This window comes from Aptenodytes forsteri, unplaced genomic scaffold (assembly GCF_000699145.1).
Source record: "Aptenodytes forsteri isolate BGI_AS27 unplaced genomic scaffold, ASM69914v1 Scaffold65, whole genome shotgun sequence".
Lineage (NCBI taxonomy): Eukaryota > Metazoa > Chordata > Aves > Sphenisciformes > Spheniscidae > Aptenodytes > Aptenodytes forsteri.
In genome coordinates, this window is record NW_008795127.1 from 9,003,745 (window position 1) to 9,025,883 (window position 22,139).

Genomic DNA, 22,139 nt, shown 5'->3' on the forward strand with positions numbered 1-22,139 from the left:
TCATGTGTGAGGTTCTTCATATTAATTTTTAAATAAGATGCCTGTGTTGTATTAAGTACATTATGTGTTGGGATATACGTTAATTATCTTCATCAGGAATAGATATGCTAGAATGAGCTTTCCTTTGGGGTGTTCTTTCTGTTAAAGCAGTATACTTTTTGCTAAACCCATAACTAGATTCTGTAATGATTCAAATTGCAGAAGAGAATGCTATTGAAAGGAGAAAGTGCCCCAAATACAAACCACTCTGTCAGCTACTGTTGCTAGAAGAAACTGCATGCTCTGCATGGACTTCAGGAAAGCTCCAGATAAACCGATTGCAACAACCCATATCAAATACCCTATTTGTGCTGACTTTTTTTTTTTTTTAAAACTCTAGCTCTGGCGCTTTTGTATTTGAAGGGGAAAGGTTCAGACACTAGAGATTTAATAGCATTTAAGAGATCACTGACAAAACAGTATTTACTTATTTAGAAAGGTGACTGCCAACTTTAGGACACTGTGGAGCAAAACTGTTGTTTGCTATATTATATCCTGTTGGCATGTAGTTACAGCTTTTCCCCTGTATAGAAAGAAATATTCTTCCTTGTTCCTCTACAAAGAGTAATGATGCTAGTCAAAGGGAGCTTTTAAATTCTGCTAGGTACAGTGCAAAATAAAAGGTGAATTTAAACTTAAAGAGGAAAAGGCCATTCTAAATCAAAAGGGGCACTCAGAACCTGAAAGACACTGGGTCATGCTACTGTAAATATGAATTAAGTGTTTGAAATCTGACATTCCCAGTTGCCTGTGCGAATGTCACAAGCAAAGGTTTATGTTAGTAGATCTGGTAGAAACTGCTTTCTGGGAGAAATTTCAGGGGAGTTTACTGAAATATAACAATAACAGAAGAAAATAAAATGTTAAGGCATAGAATTGCTTTGTTTTAATTACTTTTAATATTAGAATATTAATTATTGAAAAATTAAGGTATAGAAAGAAATAAACTTCATGTCATTGACTTTGCATTGATAACTCTCATTAGACAAATCCAGGAGTTTTTATGGGCCGATTAACAAGTATTTAAAATACGTTAACGGTCAAAAAGCTAGAGGTGGAAAATGTTTCAATACAGTTACAGAATTACATGTTTTATGACTCTTTAATTATTTAAATCAGATTTTAGACTTGATGCCCTAAGTAGGTATAGTTAGAACAAAGAAGAAAAGCAGTATGTGTAGGACAGATTTTACCCAGTTCGGAATAAATACTACTAATGAATATATAATGCTTTCAAAGTAGTAGTAGAAAACAACAGGAATGTAAAAATTTTTCCTCACTCTTTACGTTTTCTCATTCCTCTCTTAAGAATCAAGAATTTGAAAATCTAAAGGGGAGAAAGAGTACTTTTCTTCAGATTTACATAGCCTCAGAAATAGACTGCTAAGCGTTTAAAAAAGCAGACCATTTCAATCTTCTAAAATAGGAATTTTCATTTAAAACATTATTATTTATAGGTTTCTTGCTCAAGAATTAGTTCAAGTTCTAGAAGTAATTAATTTCTCAAAGAGATCTTAGGAAAGCACAGCATGGGAATTATAAATGACTCTTCTGGTTCTGCCCATTGGGCACAGCTGACATGTGATTTGGGCATATTTTCAACTTTACTTTTTGAAGTCTCCTTTGTAGACAATTGCTACAGGCCAGAATGCTAGTCTAGAAAGATGTATGAATGCCTTAAACCCTTGCAAATCAATGTTAACTAATTAATGGATATTGGAGACAATTGTTATATTCACAGTGCTATCAAAGCAGCGTAAGTAGCTTTAGGAATTGTTGATTTTCTTCCTTTTGCTTCTTTTATTCATCATCCCTGTTTGCTTCCTTTGTTCATGCTGCTGAACTAGAACTTAAGATCTTCAGGTTAGGAACTGTGACGTTTGTGAGGGTGCCGGTGCACCAGGGTCACTGGTCAGTAACAACTCAGCTGCTCTTAATGCAGCTGATGTTAGGCTTGGAAAACTGAGTGTCTGACATCTCAGTGGAAACCTGCCTCCTTTTTCTCTCTAACATCTTGTTTGTGCCGGCTGTCAGCAGGACATAGCAGTTGGGCCAAATATCACCAGATTTTTACTGTTCTTTCAGCTACAAATGAGGTCTTGTCCTGGAAAAAAGAGAGGCTGGCAACTGGCACTTTGGTTTTTTGACAGCAAAGCAAAGGAAGCTAACCCAGATGTACTGAGGTTTGGCTGAGGAGTTCAAAGGTTTTTTGATAGCTGTTTGAGACACTGTGGCCAGAAACCCATGATAGACTGATCAGGGGATATTAAGGTGGAGCCGTGCACTGTTCTGCTTGTAGGGGTATTCTTCTCTTTCAGCCTTGCTCTCTTCAGAAATGAACAGGATAGGAAAAGAGGGAGGAGGAATCCAAAACGTAGAAATTCCATAGCAGAAGTGCATGGATGAGAAAAATTTTGGGGTCTTTTTCGCTTATTTTTTTTCTTCTTAAATAATAATTTAAAAAATCCTGAGAGGGTACTTCAAGCTATAATTATTCCTCCACAGGAAAGAAAGTAAAAGTGTATCACTAATTCTGAAAGAATTATGTTAAGCAAAACAGTAGGAGCAAAACCAGGTTTCACAAATATGGCAAAAGGTGACCAAAAGGAAAGTGATTCCACTGTTAAAAGTTTTCCTAGCATCTGTCACTGTAGTACTGTTTAAAGGTTTGTTTGAGTAATTTTTACTTATTTATTTTTAATTTATAGTTTGTGCCTATCTTTTATGGCCACATTATCCCTGAAGGGGATACTGTAACTGAAAAACTAGAGTACTCATCTTGGAGAGGATAAGGGAAACAACAACATAATTTGTTTAATTGAGTAGGGGAGAGAATGGCAGGACAGGGCCTGGGTGGGCCCTAGGGGAGGACACAGGCATTAGTTCTGTATTTTTGGAAGCAAGCCCGTAGGATTTCACTATCTAAAATGTGGTGAAGGGTGTGAATTACGCCGCCGCTGAGCATGAAAACTTTCTGAAGCGTATTGAGCTGAAGTTCAACCTCACTAAAATTGAATCTTGCTGTGCCAAACTGGTGTCTTCCTGGAGATGCAAGTTTTCAGAACAAAAAAATAGTATGCACTGCTTATTCTGCAGACCTGAAGTGAGGAAGGTACTGATTCCTCAGTTAATTTTAGTTTAGATACTGGTTTATTGATACATTCTTGCACTTTTTTAGTTCTTTCTCAAACTTTCGTATCTCTTCTGTACTTCCTTACTTCTGCTAAGATCATTTACGTTAATGGTGCTGAGAAAAATGGTGTCAAGTCCTTGAGAAGTATTTGGTTTTGTTTTATATTTGCAGTTTTAAGACTAAGGTTATGAAGACTGGCTGCTAAAACGTGACCGTGAATATTGGATAGCTTTAGCTATTTGGGGATTGGGAGAGGTGACAGAGACCCATAAAGGTGTGGAAGAGCAGCTGTGCCGTCTTGACAGGATTTTCTCTGCAGGGTTATAGTTCTCAGGAGCCCCAGTCCCCGATTCCTGCTGACTGGGCGTACTACCCAGAAGCTGTAGGATAGGCCTGAGTTAACCTTCTGAGTTAATGGTACTGTAATGCTTGTGTGCTTTGTGTTGTCTTAGCTAAAAAAGTCTTGTGAGAGGGACAGGGGATTTTTCTAACCTTTAAATGTATTGGTCTGTCTTGTTAACTTGAAGATGTTTGCTTGTGTGCAGTCTGTGTTGTGACTCCATTGAGGTGGCAGAGCCTTGTGAAGGGTCACAAGTCTTCATCAGCATCTACAATTAGGAAAAAACCAAATAGATTTCTCTTGAGTTTCCTCTGTTTTCCTGTCCTGTGCTTCTTGCCAAGTGCAGCTGCTTTAGCAGGGTATTGATAACATATTTCTGGAGGTTAAACACTGCTCCTCCCCTTGAGTTGTGTCTGTGGAGTAGCAGTGCATTGCTGGTCAGACTGCCTCCTGTTCTTCATCTGCAGAGGAAGAAAACCGTAATCTCATTCTTCTGTGGGTTTAGCAAACTTACAGTCAGCTCAGAAGGGAAGTGGGCTTTTATAGCATGATTAAACCAGCTTGGTGTTTTATGGTGTTGTCAATACGTGACAGTGCAAACTTAAATACCACATCATCAGGGAGAAAGATGAGCGATGAGCTCTGGATGTGAAACTCAAATTTCTAGGTCACTGGCTGAGAGCGTAACTCAAGAGGCCAGAGCTCGTTATCATTTCGTGGTTTGCATTTGGTCGCCTTCCAGGTGTCAGGACTAGAGTGCTCCCTGCTTTGAGGCCCTAACCCCCGACTGAGATCTATGGTCACTGCACAGTCCCAACGCGGCCGGACGGCTTCCCTGCCTCTGCTTCTGTCCCCCTCAAAAGTTGTTCAGTTGTTAATCTAATCTGTGTTTTATTGCTGTAGAATGATTAATGAGATAATGTTTTCTTAGGATACATACAGATTTTGCCTGTGTGACTTTGATACACTTGAGGAAGCTTGAAGTCCAAAACCTTGACCAGAGAAGCTGAGATTTCCAGGGTTGAGTGGGAATAGTTGGGCAACGCATAAAAACAATTTTGGTAATGGTATACCTGAGTAAGAATGAAGCAAGTATTGCTCTGTTTTCAAAATAATGCTACCAGTATATTTGTATATTGCAACTTGGGAGATGGTGGCATTGGCTAGCTATCTGTGCTAATTCTGGTCAGTAACCTAAGTGACCTTATTTTTTTTGTTCATGTAGCTGTAGTAAGGAGTGTTATGGATTATACAATTATTTTTTGTGATATCCTCTATTGCAACTTGGGAGATGGTGGCATTGGCTAGCTATCTGTGCTAATTCTGGTCAGTAACCTAAGTGACCTTATTTTTTTTGTTCATGTAGCTGTAGTAAGGAGTGTTATGGATTATACAACCATTTTTTGTGATATCCTCTACTAGAAAATTTTACCCTCTGTTCCTGAAGAGGGCCGGACATTGGAGAATTTTTAAAGGAGAATCTTAATAGTTTCATATCCTTCTTCCAGTATATTTCTTCTTTTCTTCTTACATTTGTGGTGAACTGTGTAGTCTTCTAAATACCACCCAAATACTGCTCCTGTCATTAATGCCCAAGCCATAGTTGGTGTCAGTGCATACAGTTAGATGCTTAGTTACTTTTCAAGCTTCAAAACCTGGTAGTATTCAAATGATTACAGTTCTGAATGTAGCTGTGATACAGTTGTCCTACCTCCTTACAGGCTGCTCTCTTTAAAATATGGTTTTATATATAAACATGTTTTTATGCCTGTCCATCAGCATGGAAGACTTCAGAACAGATTTTACCATACTTCATTTTGTAGGCGAGCGTCTCTGTTACTTTGCTGATAGACTGTGTATATTTTCTGTGTCTTCCTACAAAAATATGAATCCTAGTATTTAATTTTTATCACAAAACAGTATAGGAAATACTGTTGCAACATTGTATAAACCATGTAGCAGATGTAAAGTGAGACCTTACAAGAAGGAAAGGAGATGTTATTTAAAATAAGAACTGAGGGGAAAAAAGAATTTTCACTTGCTCTCGCAGTCTCTCAAGCCCCAGAGCGTGTGTGCAAGAGGTCCGTCCAGCAGCCGGGCACCAGGACAGGGGTGTTCAAGATGTCTGTCCAGCAAAAAGGCACCACAATGCTTGTGTCCGGCTGTTAGGTCTGGAATCCATGTCCATTGTATGGGAGGTAAGGATGCCAGGTGCTACATTCTCCTCATTTCCCGGGTTCCTCTTCGGTTGCCAACAGATTTTGGATATGTGTTTTTGGAGCTGACAGTGATCAGTGTCTCCATCCTGTCCTACCTCTGTGAGTCGTTACAAGTTGCCATGGTTCTTTGTCTCCAGATCTGGGTGTGTTGTGAAACTGCAGGCAGATGTGTGTGTGTGGGTTATCCATGACCTGCTCACTTGGGTGCCGTTAACGCAGGCCATAGGCCATGCTGAGAGCCCCACTTTCCCCTGGTGCCTCCACAGCCAGACCTTCCCGTTCATACCAGTCTAAGCCTCTCAGGTACAGTTCTCCACAATGCTTTTTAGAGCTTATAAGACTATATTGAAACCAGATAAAGGTTCTTACTGTGGAGAAAGCAAACTACTTTCTGAAGTAAATTAGAATCAGATAAAAAGTTAAAATGGAAGTTGAGGAAGGTAGGAGAAAAAAGCTTTTTCTTTTTCCTTTGAATTCCAATACATACAGCTCAGATCTTTTAAATGACCAATTTAGCCATGCATTTTGGAGCTCCATGGACAAGCATATGATAACCTATTTTTATTTCAGATGTGACTAGTCTCCTCCCCTGGAACTGACAAAGAAGCTGTTAACTCTGAAAGCTCGGTGTGTTTATGGTGGCTAAGAATAGCACTGCATGGCACTTAGTATTGTCGTCTTACAAAGGTCCAGTTTGAGCGCTGGCTATGTCTGCATGGTACGTGAGATTTTTTTGCCAGGTTTGTGCTGTGCCCTTGTACTTTCTTTGAAGACTTAAAGCCCTGAAGGCTGTCATCTGTTTTTCTAAGGAGTTGCACAACTTTAGATTCTTGCTAGTTTAGTTTACTTTTATTTGCAGTTAGCATAGATAAATTTCTTCAGAAGGTCTGGTTAGAAACACAAGTGTCTCATGCATACTTTTAAAAAAAGTTTGTTAACTAGGGCTTCACGTGAACTCAGCGCTACCTTATGCTGTTAAAGACTTAAAAAGACTTTGAGGCTGAGTAGCATCAAAATAAGTCCCCACACTAACCACAGAAGCAAAACAAATTTGGATAAGTGACCTAGTGAACATCCTGAATCTTCTAGATATTTGCTAATTTTCATATTCATCAAACTCTTTTCCTCAAGAGAAAATATGAAAATAGATATCCCAGTCCATCACCAACTCAGCAGTTGACATTGCTGTTTTTCTGTAGAGTTTGGTGAATGAAAGGACTTTGCTCAGAAGAGTACATCTGGTAAATAGAAAAATACAGACAACTATAGCTAATTTAAAAACAGAATTTATAACAACATTGTAAGATATGTGTGTGCCATCACAAGGGAATTTATGCTCTAGTTGAAAAAGAATCAACGTCTCTCTCTGTGGTTAGTTGTACTGGGAACTGAAACCCATTGGAGTTGAATTTTCAGATGTGCTGATCCCTTCAGTGCAGGGCAGAAAAATTTAGGGAGTGTGTTCAGATTTTTTTTTTTTTTTGACAATTAAGTTTGGGTAGTTACCTGGATGTGCAAAAAATTGGTTTTTGTTGTTTTGTTTTGACTCCTCAGTAAACTTACTGTAAGAATATACTTTTGAAAATGTTGATTTTTCTTTTTTTTTTTTTCTCCTTGGCATGTTTGTGTTAAATGTGACAGATTGAGTTAGTCTTCAGAGGTTTATTTCCCTTTTCAGCTCCTATGTTCATATGGAGGATTACTAGGCAAAACTGACAGAATCAGAGCATAGAACAGTTGTTCTTTCCTGAAATTGATACTTAATGCGTGAGACTTATTCTAACCCTGATTTGTGTATGCTTGAGCATATTCCAATGCTCAAATGTATTTGTTTATTCTCCTTTTTAATCCTTGTGTGTATATCTGACACTTTAATTTTCAAACCATACCTCAGTATCAGAAATACTGTTATAATATTTCTGAGTATTTCACTAGGCAGTTACTTACAAAGATGTGAAAATGTTCTTTAAATGGACCCAGTCTGGGCTAATGTAATGTTTTTGAGCTTTAACTTGTAGGAATATTTTTCATCTGAAATATTAATATGCTTATATGTAGCATATTAAGATAAATTAATTTGGTTTCTTTATAGATTTTCAAAAATAGGTTTTGGTTTTTTTTAATGATACATGATTTGAAGTTATTGGTTACTTTATAACTGATGCTCCAGAGTCTTTTTCCAAAATAGCTTTTTACAGCAAAGCTGCCAGTATTCATTACTTTTTACATTTACTCAGGAAAGGTATCAGTTTGACATTAATGAGGATAATTGAGGATAATGAGCATAATGAGGAAAAGTCTTTTCCTCTTTCTACTAGGAGCTGGAATTGCCCTCTTCTCGCAAGAAAAGAATAAGCAGGCAGTGGGAGGGGGGGTTTAAACAAACTACCTTGGGTTGTGCTCAGCGAGAGAATGCTTTGCAAAAGCTGCTGGCTTCTGACACTATCTTTTTGGAAATAATACAAGCAGAAATTTGTTGAGCATTTTGTTACTGTTTTTTCTTTCAGTACAGTGCATCAATAGGGGTTTTTTATATCCTTAATTCTTCAAACTGAGTATGTGGAGTTTTGTTTTTCCAGAGAAACGTGGATTAGGAAAGATGAGAGAAGGTATTTCAGTTTCTTTTTCTGTTTGCTGGTTAGCAAAGACATGCCTATGATCACTTTGACCTTGTTACTTGATGCATTTTTTGTGTGTGGTGTATATGGATCTGTTAATATATTAAAAGGAAACAAAACCTCATCATAGATTGTATGTTTGCAGTGACAAGTGTTAGAATTAAGTTGTCTGTGCAGCCCATATATCAGTGTGTTTGTATTCTTTTGATGCCGTATCCTTGCCTTAGTTTTAGGTTTTTAGGTACTACTACTTAAAGCTTCTACTTCTTTAGATTTAGGGGTTAGTTTGTGCTTTTCTTTCTCTTCATGTAATTAGTGTACCATAAAAATGAAGTCTTTATGCAGAGTAAGTTCACTCTCGTCATTGCTGTGGAAATGTGTCCTTCCTTAACTTGTAGAACAGCGTATATGGAAATCTGGAAAAAACACTAGCAAATATAATTCTCTTTCCTTCTCTTTCTACTCTTCTAGTCCCCAGGCCTCACTGGAGTATCTTCCCACTGCTGCCTTTGCCTCCCTTATGCTTTTTAATTTAACATCACTTAGCCAAGCATTGATATAATTTTATTGCCTTTGTTAGCTCGTGCTTAACAGGATTCAGAGCATCAATGCGTTTACAGCCTGGTGCAATCTTCAATTTGATAGACCAGAAAGGAAAAAATGGATTTCTCTGTTAGCAGTAAATGTTCTGTTCTCTGCCCTGCTTCCCCCACCCCCATGGGCTGAGCAGGGCACACTTTCCATACTAAGCAAAAAGGGCATGGGGGAGAAAGTGTGTGTGCAAGTTTACCCACAGACTTGCCTGTCACTTGAGAAGTTGACCATGGTTCCGTGGCTCTCAAACTGCAGTCCATTGGCTGGGAGAGGGGATGGAGAGAAAGCAAACTGCCCCTAGCAAGCTTACATTTGCGCAATAGGAATCTGCATCCCCCTTGGAAACTTCCTCTTAAAAGGAAAAGAAAGGAAAAAAGTCTGCTAATGGCAAAATATTGGAAAACATTGATACAGGTGATAGGATTATACATACCTGTTAAGCTCAAATGGATACCTTATTCCTGGATCCTTATTGGTGCAGTTTGGGTAAACTCTTGCGGCCAGGCTGGGTATCCAGCAGTGAGGGATGGGATGGGATGGGATGGGATGGGATGGTGTCAACATTTTCAGCTTTTACATTGTCAGAGAAAGTTGTAACTGCTTGTGTTTGTAGAGAAGAAATTGATGACACGAATAATTGGAATTGATGCCAGATAGCTCGACATCTGAGCTGAGTTCTTTTCAGTTGTCCTTCTGACTCCAGGAGTTAGAACTGAGGGAATAAGGAAAGATCTGTGGTGCCTTCATGGGTTATGGCCTCTTGGCTATTATGTGAATGCACAGTACTATCTAAAAGCCTGATAACCATGACTGGTATGGTGATGAACCCGAGTTTATAGGTCCCCTTGAAAGCCAGGGAATATTACTAGCTCAGACTTAATGGTGGCTTGGTTTACATTTTCCTAAGGGCGGGTGGATCAGAAGAACTAACAGAACAAGCCAAAGTTAGGCTATTCTATCCTTGCTCTCCATATTAAAAAGGAAGTTGTCATCTTTACTCCTGTTGCAGTAATAATTTTAAATAAAAAATAAGCATCAGATATTGCTCTTTAAAATTAGTCGAGCTTTTTTTTTGCAATTTAATCATGCTGGAATAGAATTGCTTCTGTGTTTGCATCATTTCTGAAGGTATGGCTTAAAATGCTGTAGAAGCCTAACATTGAGTTATAGGAAGTAAAGAAACAAGTGTAGGGTTTTTTATGCTTATGTGGTTACTCTTTTGAGGGAATACAAAATTTGTAAATGAATGAAACTTGGCAGTTATATGCTCAGTTATTATAGTTCAGTGTTTTGAAGGAAACTGAGATACCAGGATATGTACCTCTGTTACTTGACAACACAGCACTAGTACTTTGCTGGTGCTGTGCAAAGTATTTTGAAAGTAGGGTCATGTTAAGTCTTCACAGTAAGTCTCCTGGGAAAGAAGACAGTAGGTAACAGATGTGCTTGGATTGGTATCTTTTCTCTGAGGAGTTTGCAACTTGGTTACAGAACTGTTTTCCAGCAGAAATTAATATATTAAGTCTAACTTGCTTTATTATATATGCAGCTTTAAATTGAACTGAAAATTACCATTGGGAATTTAACTTATAGCCCTGAACCTTTACATTCCTGCCATATGTGATGGATTGTGTTCTAGGTTATGGACAGATGAGACAGACTTATTCTTTATATTCTTTTAAGCTGATCTTGCATGAGAACAGCTTTCTGACAGTGAAGCAAAGCATGTTAAATATATTAGCAGTTTGGAAGTATGCTATGAAATAAATTTGATGTCTTTCTAAGTGAAGGTTTTGGTGAAATTCAAAATACGATTTTTAATTAAAATGGTTTATCTGAAGAGGTTTTCTATTCTGGCAGTTGTTCTAGAAAAGGAATTACATAAACTACATTTTTAGTGGTCTGACACTTTAATGGTCAGGATTTCCTGATGGCATGCCATAATCAAGAATGACTGGGCAGGACTTGAGACAATTGAGTTCAAACCTATTTCCTCTTCCACCTCCCATTTTTGTGCTTTATCACATTGTTTTCCAATGTGTATGGTTTGGTCTTTTGGCATCTTGTGCTATCAAAATTATTCTTTAATTTCTTCTTTTTTTTTTTCCCTGTCTGATAATAATCTACATGCCTGGTCTACCATAGAAGGCTCTGTAAAGTGATTCACATAATGAGTTGTACTACTTCTTGCATATGCTCTTAGCAATTTCAGCCAGTGTGTCCCATCTATGTCCTAGCTGTTACATTGTTAAGGATTTTTTAAAATGTAAATACGTTAAATTGGTCTTGCATACATCTTAGTGATTTTTTTTTTCAATTTAATTTTAAATTTCTTGTTTGCAAAGGTAGTTGCTTGCACCATAGATGGAACATTCTGCCCTGCCATCCCATACTAAGTTAGAATTACATGGCATGAGAGATCAGGGGAGCTTTAGCAAATGTCTTTGAGACTGTAGCTGGTAGCAGCCTTTGCTGCTCTCAAGTCCAACATTCTCAGTGGACAGAGTGAGCCCAGCAATGACTAATAGTCTGTTTCTAACCGGCTGCCCTGGATGTCCTGACACTGTCCTGAATGTCAGATCTGACCTCTTTTTCAACTGTTACATTTCTTAATAAAAGTATTTGTGTTTTCTACCTTCCATAGATATAAATTATCCGCCCATCTGATTTAGGTGATTGTACGTGATGCACGTGGCTGTTGTTCGTCCTGTTCAGTCACAATTCTATAGAGAAGCAGGTTCTCTATATACAGTATGAGGATAACATGTTACCCTGCTAACAACTTTCAAGGATTGCTGTGATTATTTTTTTTTTGACCCAAAAGAAAGCTTTGCTCAGGGATAAACACTTAAATTGGTATTTTGCAATTCATTAGTGGTGCTCCTTTCCACAGATAAGAGAGGTTTAGAAAGGTGGTTTTGCCAGGTTGCTACTTCTCACCTATGTATAAAGGTAAGAGGAATGACTAACATAGTCCTTATTTAAGAAGTGGCAAAGCCAGTGGATTTACTTGGGGAAATTCATAGCCCAGTTTCTCTCTTCTCATGTATCTGAGTTTAGGCAAAAAAAGTTTTTAAAAATAATTTTCCTGATTTTCTCTCTCTTAACTACTTTATCTTTCTGTCTGTTCTAGAGTTTCAGGGAAGAAATAATACACCTATTTTATTTTGAGGAGACTGCAAGATATGAAGTCCTGTCCAGGGAATGGAATATTTGCTGGTTAGAATTTGCTCAGCCATTAAAGCAGCTAGGCAAGAAGAATTTCTTGTTCTCTTCACAATACTTCCTCAAAGAGTGTCTGAATATTAGTATGAAAAAGGGAGAAAGGTGCTATGTGGCTGAGAATATAGCAAAAAGTCTCCAGAAGATCTTGGTGGTGGGGATTTTGGAAGGGGGAGAGAGACCTTTCAAGGATTTGTCTATGTTTGACACTATAGGAGACTGACTTCATACATCTCGGATCATGTTCATAGGTGTGGAAAAGATGGGGGAGAAATTTTCTTCTAAACTTAAATTGATGGGGTTTTTTTAAATAACAAAAACCACCAGTTTTAAGTTTGAAGCAATATTACTGAAACATATTTCTCTTTTGCTTTCTCCCTTGCAGGAGACTGGTTAGATTTCTAGAAAGCATTATGCCAAATGAAAATCTGAAAACTACAGTTTATGAATAAATTGTCAGAGATATTAGTAGCAGTGGGGAAAAAGACTACTGAATCTTTGGGAGGACAAAACTACCTAGTTATAAGGCAGAACTTCAAATTTGAGGATCATCAGTAGCAGCAAGACTGTATCTGCTAAGGGATTGTAATCTGGCCCAGATACCTAGAAAACTAGATATTGCCAGATTAAGATTTTATGCCTTAGAATTTCTGCTTTGTCTCTGTGTTGGCCTGAAGTAATGTTTCTATTACTGTTTACTAGCAGAGGAGTCTGCATTTTGGGGAAAGCTAAGATTAAATTTCTTGCCTGTGTTTTCAGAGGCTTCAAAAGCGGAAAACAAGTTTCATGTGAGTACCTGTAATTAGACAAATTGGCAGCTGCTCTCCTAGTTGAGGCAACTTTCCATAAAGGAAGGATGTTCATATTTGTTGGGGGTAGAAAAATTATTTGTGTGATAAAGCTTCAGAAGATTTCTGTGAGGTTTTTGTTCTCTGTTTTTTTGAGTCCAAATGAAAGCTCAGCTGTCATAGTACCAGTTCCCACAATACACTCAAAAAACTTTCCTTTCCGTATTCCCTCCCAGGGCATCCTTCACATTTTAGCCATATGCTTAATTAGCTACTTGTTGAAATAAACTTATCTTCTGTTTATTGATGCAGCGTTCATTTATGTTTCTTTGTTCCATTGGCTAAAATGTAATATAAACGTATCTGAAGCTCCTTAGATAAATTGTCAATAGGGAAGTGTTTCTACTGCAGAAGTAAAATGTAAGTTCTGATTTAGACATGGAGGGGAAGTTATCAATACACATATAACTTCCTCTCATGGAAAGGTTTGACTTGGCTTTACAGACATTACACTGAACCATACCACTGAACTAAGCCAGTTCTAAGCCTGTTTCTACTTCACAGGTGGGTAATCCATTCATCTTATTAACATGTGACATTTCATAAATGCATGACAGAAGTACTACCTACTACTGCTGGTTATTTAATTCTTTTCATCAAATTCACATAAAATCAGTGAAAGAGAGAGAAGTGAGTAAGAATTTGCAATCTGGGCTCTTAGTCCATGTGGCTTGTTAATGAGATAATGGTTCTTCTTTGCCTCTTCATGTAGTGTAATTGGCCATGTGGAGCCATGATCTTTATTAAACATTTTCCAAAGATAATTCACTGTTGTCGTGGTTTAACCCCAGTTGGCAACTAAGCAGCATACAGCCGCTCGCTCACCCTCCCCACCCCCCGTGGGATGGGGGGGAGAATCGGGAGAGCAGCAAAAGTAAGAAAACTTGTGGGTTGAGATCAGAACAGTTTAATACTTGGAAATAATAAATAATAGTTAATAATAATAATAATAGTAAATTTTAATGGAAAGTAAAACAACAATAGAGAGAGAGAAACAAAAAAAACAGGGAAAGAAAAAAAAGCAAATTATGCAATTGCTCACTGCCTGCCGACTGACGCCCAGCCAGTCCCCAAGCAGCGATCGCTGCCCCTCGGCCAACTCCCCCCTGGTTTATATACTGAGCATGACATCATATGGTATGGAATATCGCTTTGGCCAGTGTGGGTCAGCTGTCCTGGCTATACTCCCTCCCAGCTTCTTGTGCACCTCCTTGCTGGCAGAGCATGGGAAGCTGAAAAGTCCTTGACTTAGTATAAATACTGCTTAACAACAACTAAAACATCAGTGTGTTATCACATTATTCTCATGCTAAATCCAAAACACGGCACTATGCCAGCTACTAGGAAGAAAACTAACTCTATCCCAGCCAAAACCAGGACAACTGTATACTGCCAACGCAGAGAAAGAAGAGAGAATGCCGTACCTCTGTCACTGGATGAATTAGTCGTGTAGTCTGTATTGAAAATAATAGGATGTTTGTTCATCAGGAACTATGTATCCAGACTAAGATATGAGAAATATGGGAGAAAGAGCAGATTTTTTTTTCCTTGGTCATGTATATTCTAATGTATTTGGACTGATTTCAGTTTCAACCACTGTGTTTATATTTGTGGTGTTACCAATCAGTAGGTGTATATTATGTAAAGCAAAGGAATAGCTAGGTAACACAATCTATGAAAATTTCTGTGGTCAGTGGCCCTTAATAGATATATAATTTCACTGGCAAGAACTGTGGATTTTATTCACATTATTTAGGTCATCTTGTAAAGTGACATGGCGATGGTGTCAGGAGACTGCTATGCCTCTCCCTTCACTTTCAGGTTTTCATACCAGTATCAAGAATAATATTTTTATTAGGTACTTTTTTTTTAAATGCATCCTAAGAATGCCTCAAAAAATGGCATCTAGCAGAAACTTATTATCTTAGTCCATCTAAGCATTATTGAGAATAATATGCATCACTGAAAAAATTGGAATAGCATTTACATATAACTGGAAGTGGTTAAAATGTGTGTGTATGTATATTTCACAAGTTTGCAATTCTTCTCTTTTATTGTAATGTATTAGCACAGTTTAAAATGAGTAACATTTTGCTGGTAAATGAGTGTTAATGAAATAAATGGAAAAATCTGGATAAATGCAGTATAATGCAGAAGTATCCACCATCTCTGCAAAGACTGCTGATTCCAGCACTTGCGTGATGCTGGCGAACCAAGGAACCAGCCAGAGCCGCGTGTGCAGCGGTGCTGGCTGTGCATGAGATCAGCTGGGATTCAGTACAGCTAGAGCTAGTAAGGCAGTAATAAATCCAACTTAGGGACAGACTCCATGCACTATCACTAGTGGTACATAGTTTGGACAAAAAACAGTGAAGTAGACCTGGCTGGTCTACTGTGCTGTCACAAGCTTCAGCAACCCAGGCAAATCAGCTGGATAAACGAATAGCAACTCCATCCACCCGTCGCTACTCTGAAAGCAAATCTAAGAGATTTAAGTGAAGAATGGCTCTTTCTTTATATTTGTCTATAGACCGGAGGCTAAGATTTGGAATGTGCATCAGTTATTAGAGCAGTATATGTTGAACTTTGTTGTCCTCATAAAGATGTTCTCCATTTCTCTCATTCAAATCATGAGGTTTTTTCACTGATATGAGTAAGGAGACTTTGGAAACAATAGAAACCTAATGGTCTACAGGAATTGTAGAATTGTGAAATAAGGTTATTAAAGAAGTTGTCTGCTCTAGAAAACAGACTGCTGGTCTGGGACACAGGAAACCTAGGTTTAGCTTTTTGGCTCTGCTCATAATTTGTTGGGGTGATACTGGATAGGTTGCCGTCTCTTTTGAGCATTGACATCCTTATTAGGAAAAAATAATGATTCCTTTGGTAAAATAACTGAAGATTTGTTGCTATGAAGTGTTCTAACAATTGTTACAGATATGTTTCCATGTATAGTAATATCACTTCTGTGAGGGAGGATGAAATGTTCTAGATGTTTATCAGAGTAGAAGACAAGGAGCTTAATTAAAATTCCTTTAAGTAACCACACAGTATTTTCGATCTTTGGGAATTTTCATATTGGCAGTTGGACATGCAAACCCTATTCTGCAACAACTATCACAGGAAACTTAAAGTACCTGTGATATTACGTGTGCTGCAAAAATAATAATAAAAAGCTTAATCATTAAATGTAAGCTGTGTAAAATGATTTACTACCTTAGCAATGAACTTAAAAATAGCAACCAAGAATATGATCTGCTTGGTGAAAACTATGGAGGCCCTCTCAAAAGTGTGTTGAGTATCCTTATTTTATAGTTCAGTATCTTATTTAAAATACATAAAATAATTCTAGATGTATTTTCAGGTATCTCGAAAGAGGGGAGATACCTGATGTAAGTTTTGCTTCATTCCCACCATTCCAACTTCCTGAGAAACAGCAGTAACTGAAAGCAAATTTCTGTTAAAGGAAAAGACATGAGAAACTTGGAAAGTACTATTTAAAGCACACATGAAGTGTCAACACTTGGCTAAGTGTAAAGAAGTACAAAAAAAGTGTACGAAAGCTAAAAATCATCATTTCATATTAGCCATGAAGTAAAATGCACTCATAGACTGTCACAGGCTGGGGTGTGTTTGTTACCTTTTGGGTACCTGCTTTGTATGTTTGAATCCAGAATGATCTCGTTGGTAAATAGGACACTACTTACATCCTCAAATAGTCGATGAGTTTGGGCTATACAGAGAGAAGCAGGATGATAAAAATAGCGTTCTTTAATCTCAACTTGGGTATTAAGTAACCTTTCCTAGTTCTGGACACTTGTGTTTAACATGAAACAACTTTGTTTCTAATTTAGCATACATCAGGGTGTGTTGCCTTTTGACCTAGGAGCATGTTGTCTGTCTAATTATCCTTTGTATTGTTTTACTGTTCCTTGAAACTATCCAAACAATTTGGTGTGGCCCTAGCAACCAAACAATACTGTTTAACAGTGATTTCCTACAGCACTTGCTCCCAGATTTCCCACATAGCACTAGCTCCATCAGAGCAAACAAACAGGATATTGTTTCAAGTGAATAACGTTCAGTGTTTTCAAGCAATTTATAAAAGCAGTTTTTTGTTTTTGAACTGCTGCAAGTGGTATGATTTTTTGGTTCCAGATTTCATCTGGACTTCTGTAGAGTGGTCCATGTTTTGAAGCTTCAAAACAATGTTTGAAACTTAAATTTTCACTGGCAGCTAAGAGCAGAGAACAGCTTATGCTTTGATGGCAAAGAATAGCAGAAAGAAATTATTTAATCCTGTCCCATAATGAGATTTTTTTTCCATTAAACATGCTATTTAAAATCCACGTAGACCCTTCCTACAGTGTTATCGATTGCAAGTTCATGAGTAAATGAATCCCATTGAACATAATTATACCAGATAATAATGTTGTTTGACCTAGTTAAGAAATCTGATAATAGATTTTTGGCTTTTCTTTAAGGAACTACTATATATCTTCTTACTAAACACAGTCAAGCTCCCTCCCCTTTTTCCCTCCTATGTGGTTTTTTTTCCTGTGTGTGTTTAACTAACTTACTGGTTTTACATAGCAGATAAAAGCACGAACGTTGTCATATACAAGGCAAGAGTCATCAATGTGAACTGTTAATGCTGTCATGAATTAGAACCCTCAGCAAGTTCATAGATGAAAGTAAATCCTAGTCATTTATTCTGCCTTTTGAATACGCTGGCATTTCAGCAAAACTAAGATATTTGTAATCCTCTCATGGCAGCATTTAGAATTGCTTCAGTTTGACATTTTTCCCTTGTTTTTTTGGGGAGGTTTATTACCAACTGAAGAGTTTGTGCATGTGAACACAGAGATTAGTAACATGTATGACTGTAGGATAGCCTTAACTCTGCTTTGCTGCTGAAAGAGTGAAAAGGCTCTCCCTGCATTGACTCTCATCTTTGTGCTGGCACAAGCGTATGTGCGGTCATGTGGTGAGCAAATTGGACAACTGATTGTGGCAAAATTAACCTGGGGAAAAAATTAATACGTATGCTGCTTTTCCAGTTCAGTTCATTACACAGCTGCACACTTGTGTTTGCTTGCACAGGAGGAGGATGGTACAGGGAAGGAGATAGCCGGCTGGGAGGGATTGCATCCTTTTACCATACTGCAGCTTATGCCATCTGAAGGGGGCTGTGTGAAACTGTAGCCAAGGAGTGGGGTCCGTGGCATTGCAGGCTGATGTAAGGCTGTCCTGGTACCACGTTCCCCTGGCTTTATGGTCGTGCCCTCTGCCTTGCACTGAAATTTCTGCAATGCTTCTGGGAGCTGGTCTGGTTGTAGTCCAGTTGCTTCTTTTTTTCTTGCTAGGGTTAGGTTTTTGTCCAGTTTACCCATTTTGAGTTGATTTCCTATGTTGTCGCATGAGCCTGAGGGGAGAATTTGCCTGCAGTATGTCTGGGTTTAGATCAGCCTAAACAGCCTTGGGGTCTCATCCTTAGCGAGAGAAGCTGTTTTGCAGCTTTGAAAGTTAACATACGAAGATGGTCTCTTACTGAGGATTAGTTTACTAGTGCAAAGTAAAGGTAGCACTTCGAAGATGATCAGCTCTCAATGTTTTCCTGATTCTTAAATGGCAGGGGCTTTTTAAGGTGATCTTTTGACAACTGGAGACAGAAATGTGTTGTGTAAACACACTATTAAGACTTGTCTACATAACCCAAATCTAGATTTAGTTCTGGGTTAAGGAGCACGTTAGTCCTTCTCAGTTTCCTTATAGAGAGACAAGAGCTGGTTGAGTACCAGCTTCTCATTGTTCAGGAGCATGGACTGGACCAGAGCTGTGGCTTGTTCCCTTGAGTCCCCAGTCCTGATAACGTGGGGATTGTGGCACGCTCCGCACGTTAAGGGAGTAAGTCTAGAAGGAGCCAAAGCAGCTGCTTTGCTAAATTTCTTCTGACCAGACACAGCTAATGATGTTCAAGCGGAGATTTAAACTTCTCATTTCTTTCCAGTCTGTTAGCTTCAATATGTGATTTAAAATAATAGAGTCCAATTTGTCTGTTGAGTAGAACACAGCTTTAGTTTTCTTAGAAACTGTCATATTTAGGATAGAAGCAACTGTTTACTTAGAAACATGTGATACCTGTTAGGAGTCCTTAGGTACTTGATTTTTTTATTTTGGTCATCTGCAGATGGATAGGAGAGTTGTTCAAAATCTGTGTGTTGCAGCATTCTTCTGTTTTGTCAATCTCATACTTGGTATTTCTGTTTGTTACCTGCTATGGCTAGGAAGTGATATATTCCTTCTTTTTGCCTCTTCTCTTCTCAAACCTCTGTGCTCTTGTTCTTGACACATAATGCATCCCTCTCATTTCCTGGGCTGCCTTTGGAAGCATCATGGCTTAAGAGTGACAAGAGCACAAATGCTGGAGAATGTAGACATTGTACAGAAATGAAATATTTTTTAAAGCACCTGACACTTTTATGCTTCTGTACTGAGGGATAAGCCAATCATCAGATATGGGATAAGAAAGAATTTTTCTTTCAAGTCAGATATTTTGGGTTGTCACCTTTCTTTGCAGCATGCACTTTGGTCTGTTTCCTACCACCTTTGTGTACTTTCATCTAGCGAACTTCTACCACAGGGATCTAGAACACGGCAGTGTCTTTGATCTCCTATTGCCTGCACTATGTGACACACGCTCTTCTGTGTCTTTTAAGACCTCTGTTACCGAGATCAAAGTGTTAGAGGATGTTCAGAAATGCTTTATGGCATGCGGTGTGCTTGCATGTCATTCTGGTGTTGCCCCCGGTTGCTGGGAACTCAGCTTTGTGACCTTGGCAAGTCCTTCCAGCCTCGAAGATGGCATACTGCAGTTTATGTACAGGAAAATATAAGTGTAACTCCAACTAAACAGCAAGTTTGTACAGAAAATACTCAGGGAAAAAGAACACAGGTCACATGTAGTACTCCCAACCTTATGCAAAGTAACCTTCCTTTTTGATTAGAGGCTGAGGTAGTTGTGACCATTCTGTTTTCACTCATGTTGAATTGTTGTTTGCCTCAGCAATACATTTGATAAATTAATACTTTCTATGGAAGTTGAGGAAGTCTGAGGTATGCAAAATGTAACTTTCTGAATTGATAGAAGAAATTAGGAATAGCTGAGACTCAAACTTGGGAAAATGCGAAGTGAAGTACCAAAGGTTTGGTCTCCATGGCAACCAGTATTGTCATGAATGAGTTGAATACTGAAAAAATGTTTGAGTAAAAATTGTGGATAATGTTTAGTTAATAGGAATTGCACATGTACAAGTTGAAAACACAGACAAATTTTGAAAGTTCATCAAAATTGGACAAGTGCAATTCCTCACACTTTAACTGCAAAAAGCCTTAAAGAAGCTTACCTGAACAAATTGTGATATGTAATACAATAAAATAGACTGACACTAGGCTCCTTACACAACTATCTTAGGAAAATAAAATCTTAATAGGTAAGAATTCTTAATATCAGTTCCTAATATCAATAAAAAAAATAACGTCCGCAATCATGGAATATGCTAGAGAAATATCAGACCTTTCTGGGTAGATCTGTGGCATCATTAGAGATGTCAATAGTTATTTTGATTTATAGTGTGCAAGACAAGAATTTTAATTATTTATTCTAATTGTTATGTGTGTGTTAAACTCATGTATGAGTGAGTTCTGATACCTGATTTTCAGTACTGCAATTCACATTGGGTGGCAGCTGTAATAATAGACATGTTTTTGAGTGCTTAGGGAGAAAAATAAAATTAAAGGTGGATAAATATATGTAAACTTAGTATATGACAATTTCAGTGTAAGAGTGAAAGCCCTAGAGAGGGAGACTAATATATCCAGTGTTATTCATATTGATCAATTAATTAATATTTCTGATAAGGAACAAGTCTTTCAGTTTTGTGACTAGAGAGTGGAGAAAAATAGTTAGCATGATGCGTCTGGAAAGGGTTTGCGTTCTTGTTAGGAAAATCAGCTTACTGGCAAAAAGTGCCAAGAGGGGCCAAGGAAATATTTCTCTTGAAGATATTTGGACACCAAGTAGAAACTTGAACTTCATGGACTATGTATAAAAATTGGATCAGGCAGATGCCTCTCACAGTACAGGGAGATAACACTTTAAATTGAACCTTTTGATTTTTGGTCATACTTGTACTGAAGATACCACATATTAAAAGCTCTAAACTTTATAATGATCATCATACAGTTGTGTTCAGAATGGGGCTGTTCACACAGCATAAGACACTTTTGTGTTTTATCATTAACAAAAATGAGTTACATTGTAAACCCTTATGCAACTTATCTTTAGAGTAGAATTTCCCACCTAATTTAAAAAAAAAAAGTTCTTGTTGGATGTTATAGTTAGTTATTTCCTTCTTCTGGTTTACAGAATTTACTGTGTGAATACATCTGTGTGGTGGACGGGAAAGTAAAGAAGTGACAGGCAATGTGTTTAGAAGCTCTGCTTTATCACTCTTTTTTTTTTTTTTCTTTTTTTTCTGTAGCCTCCACACCACCCAGCAGAGTAAATAAACGCAGAGTTTCTCCAAGTGTTGTTTCCACCTGGGAAAAGAGAGGCATCATCATGTCTAACATTACTATTGATCCAGATGTCAAGCCTGGCGAGTATGTCATCAAAAGCCTCTTTGCTGAATTTGCTGTTCAAGCTGAAAAGAAAATTGAAGTTGTAATGGCTGAACCTTTGGTGAGTCCTTCTTTTTTCATAGTATCCCTTGAAATGGTCCTGCTATTTTTCTAAAATAGGCTGATTTATCATATGTATGGTTACTGAAAAAAACATCCCCAGATATTGTTGACTCTTCAAAGGGATTACTTCAAGAGTAAATAGGCTTCTGCAAACAGGGTTGCTACCTGGATTATGTTTTATTGACTTCCGTTAAAACTGTTATGTAGTGGTTACTGGAAACAAGACCTCTTAGTATTCATAAGTTCTGTAAAGTTACAAAAGGAAATAGCAACAACAAAAAATGTTCCTTCATTAACACTGCAAAGTGTTTCCTGTTGATGTTTCTTTGAAATAATAATTTGACAATATACTTTCAAGAAAAGATGCCTTTGGTTTGTTTT

At 37.8% G+C, this 22,139-nt stretch overlaps 1 protein-coding gene across 1 annotated transcript in view; it reads left to right on the forward strand.

The window, feature by feature from the left end:
* Window positions 1–22,139, forward strand: part of FRYL (FRY like transcription coactivator) — a 165,904-nt gene that overhangs the window by 38,343 nt on the left and 105,422 nt on the right. Inside the window, 1 exon segment of the mRNA XM_009277425.2 lies at window positions 21,557–21,756. Coding sequence (XP_009275700.1) covers window positions 21,557–21,756 — 200 coding nt within the window.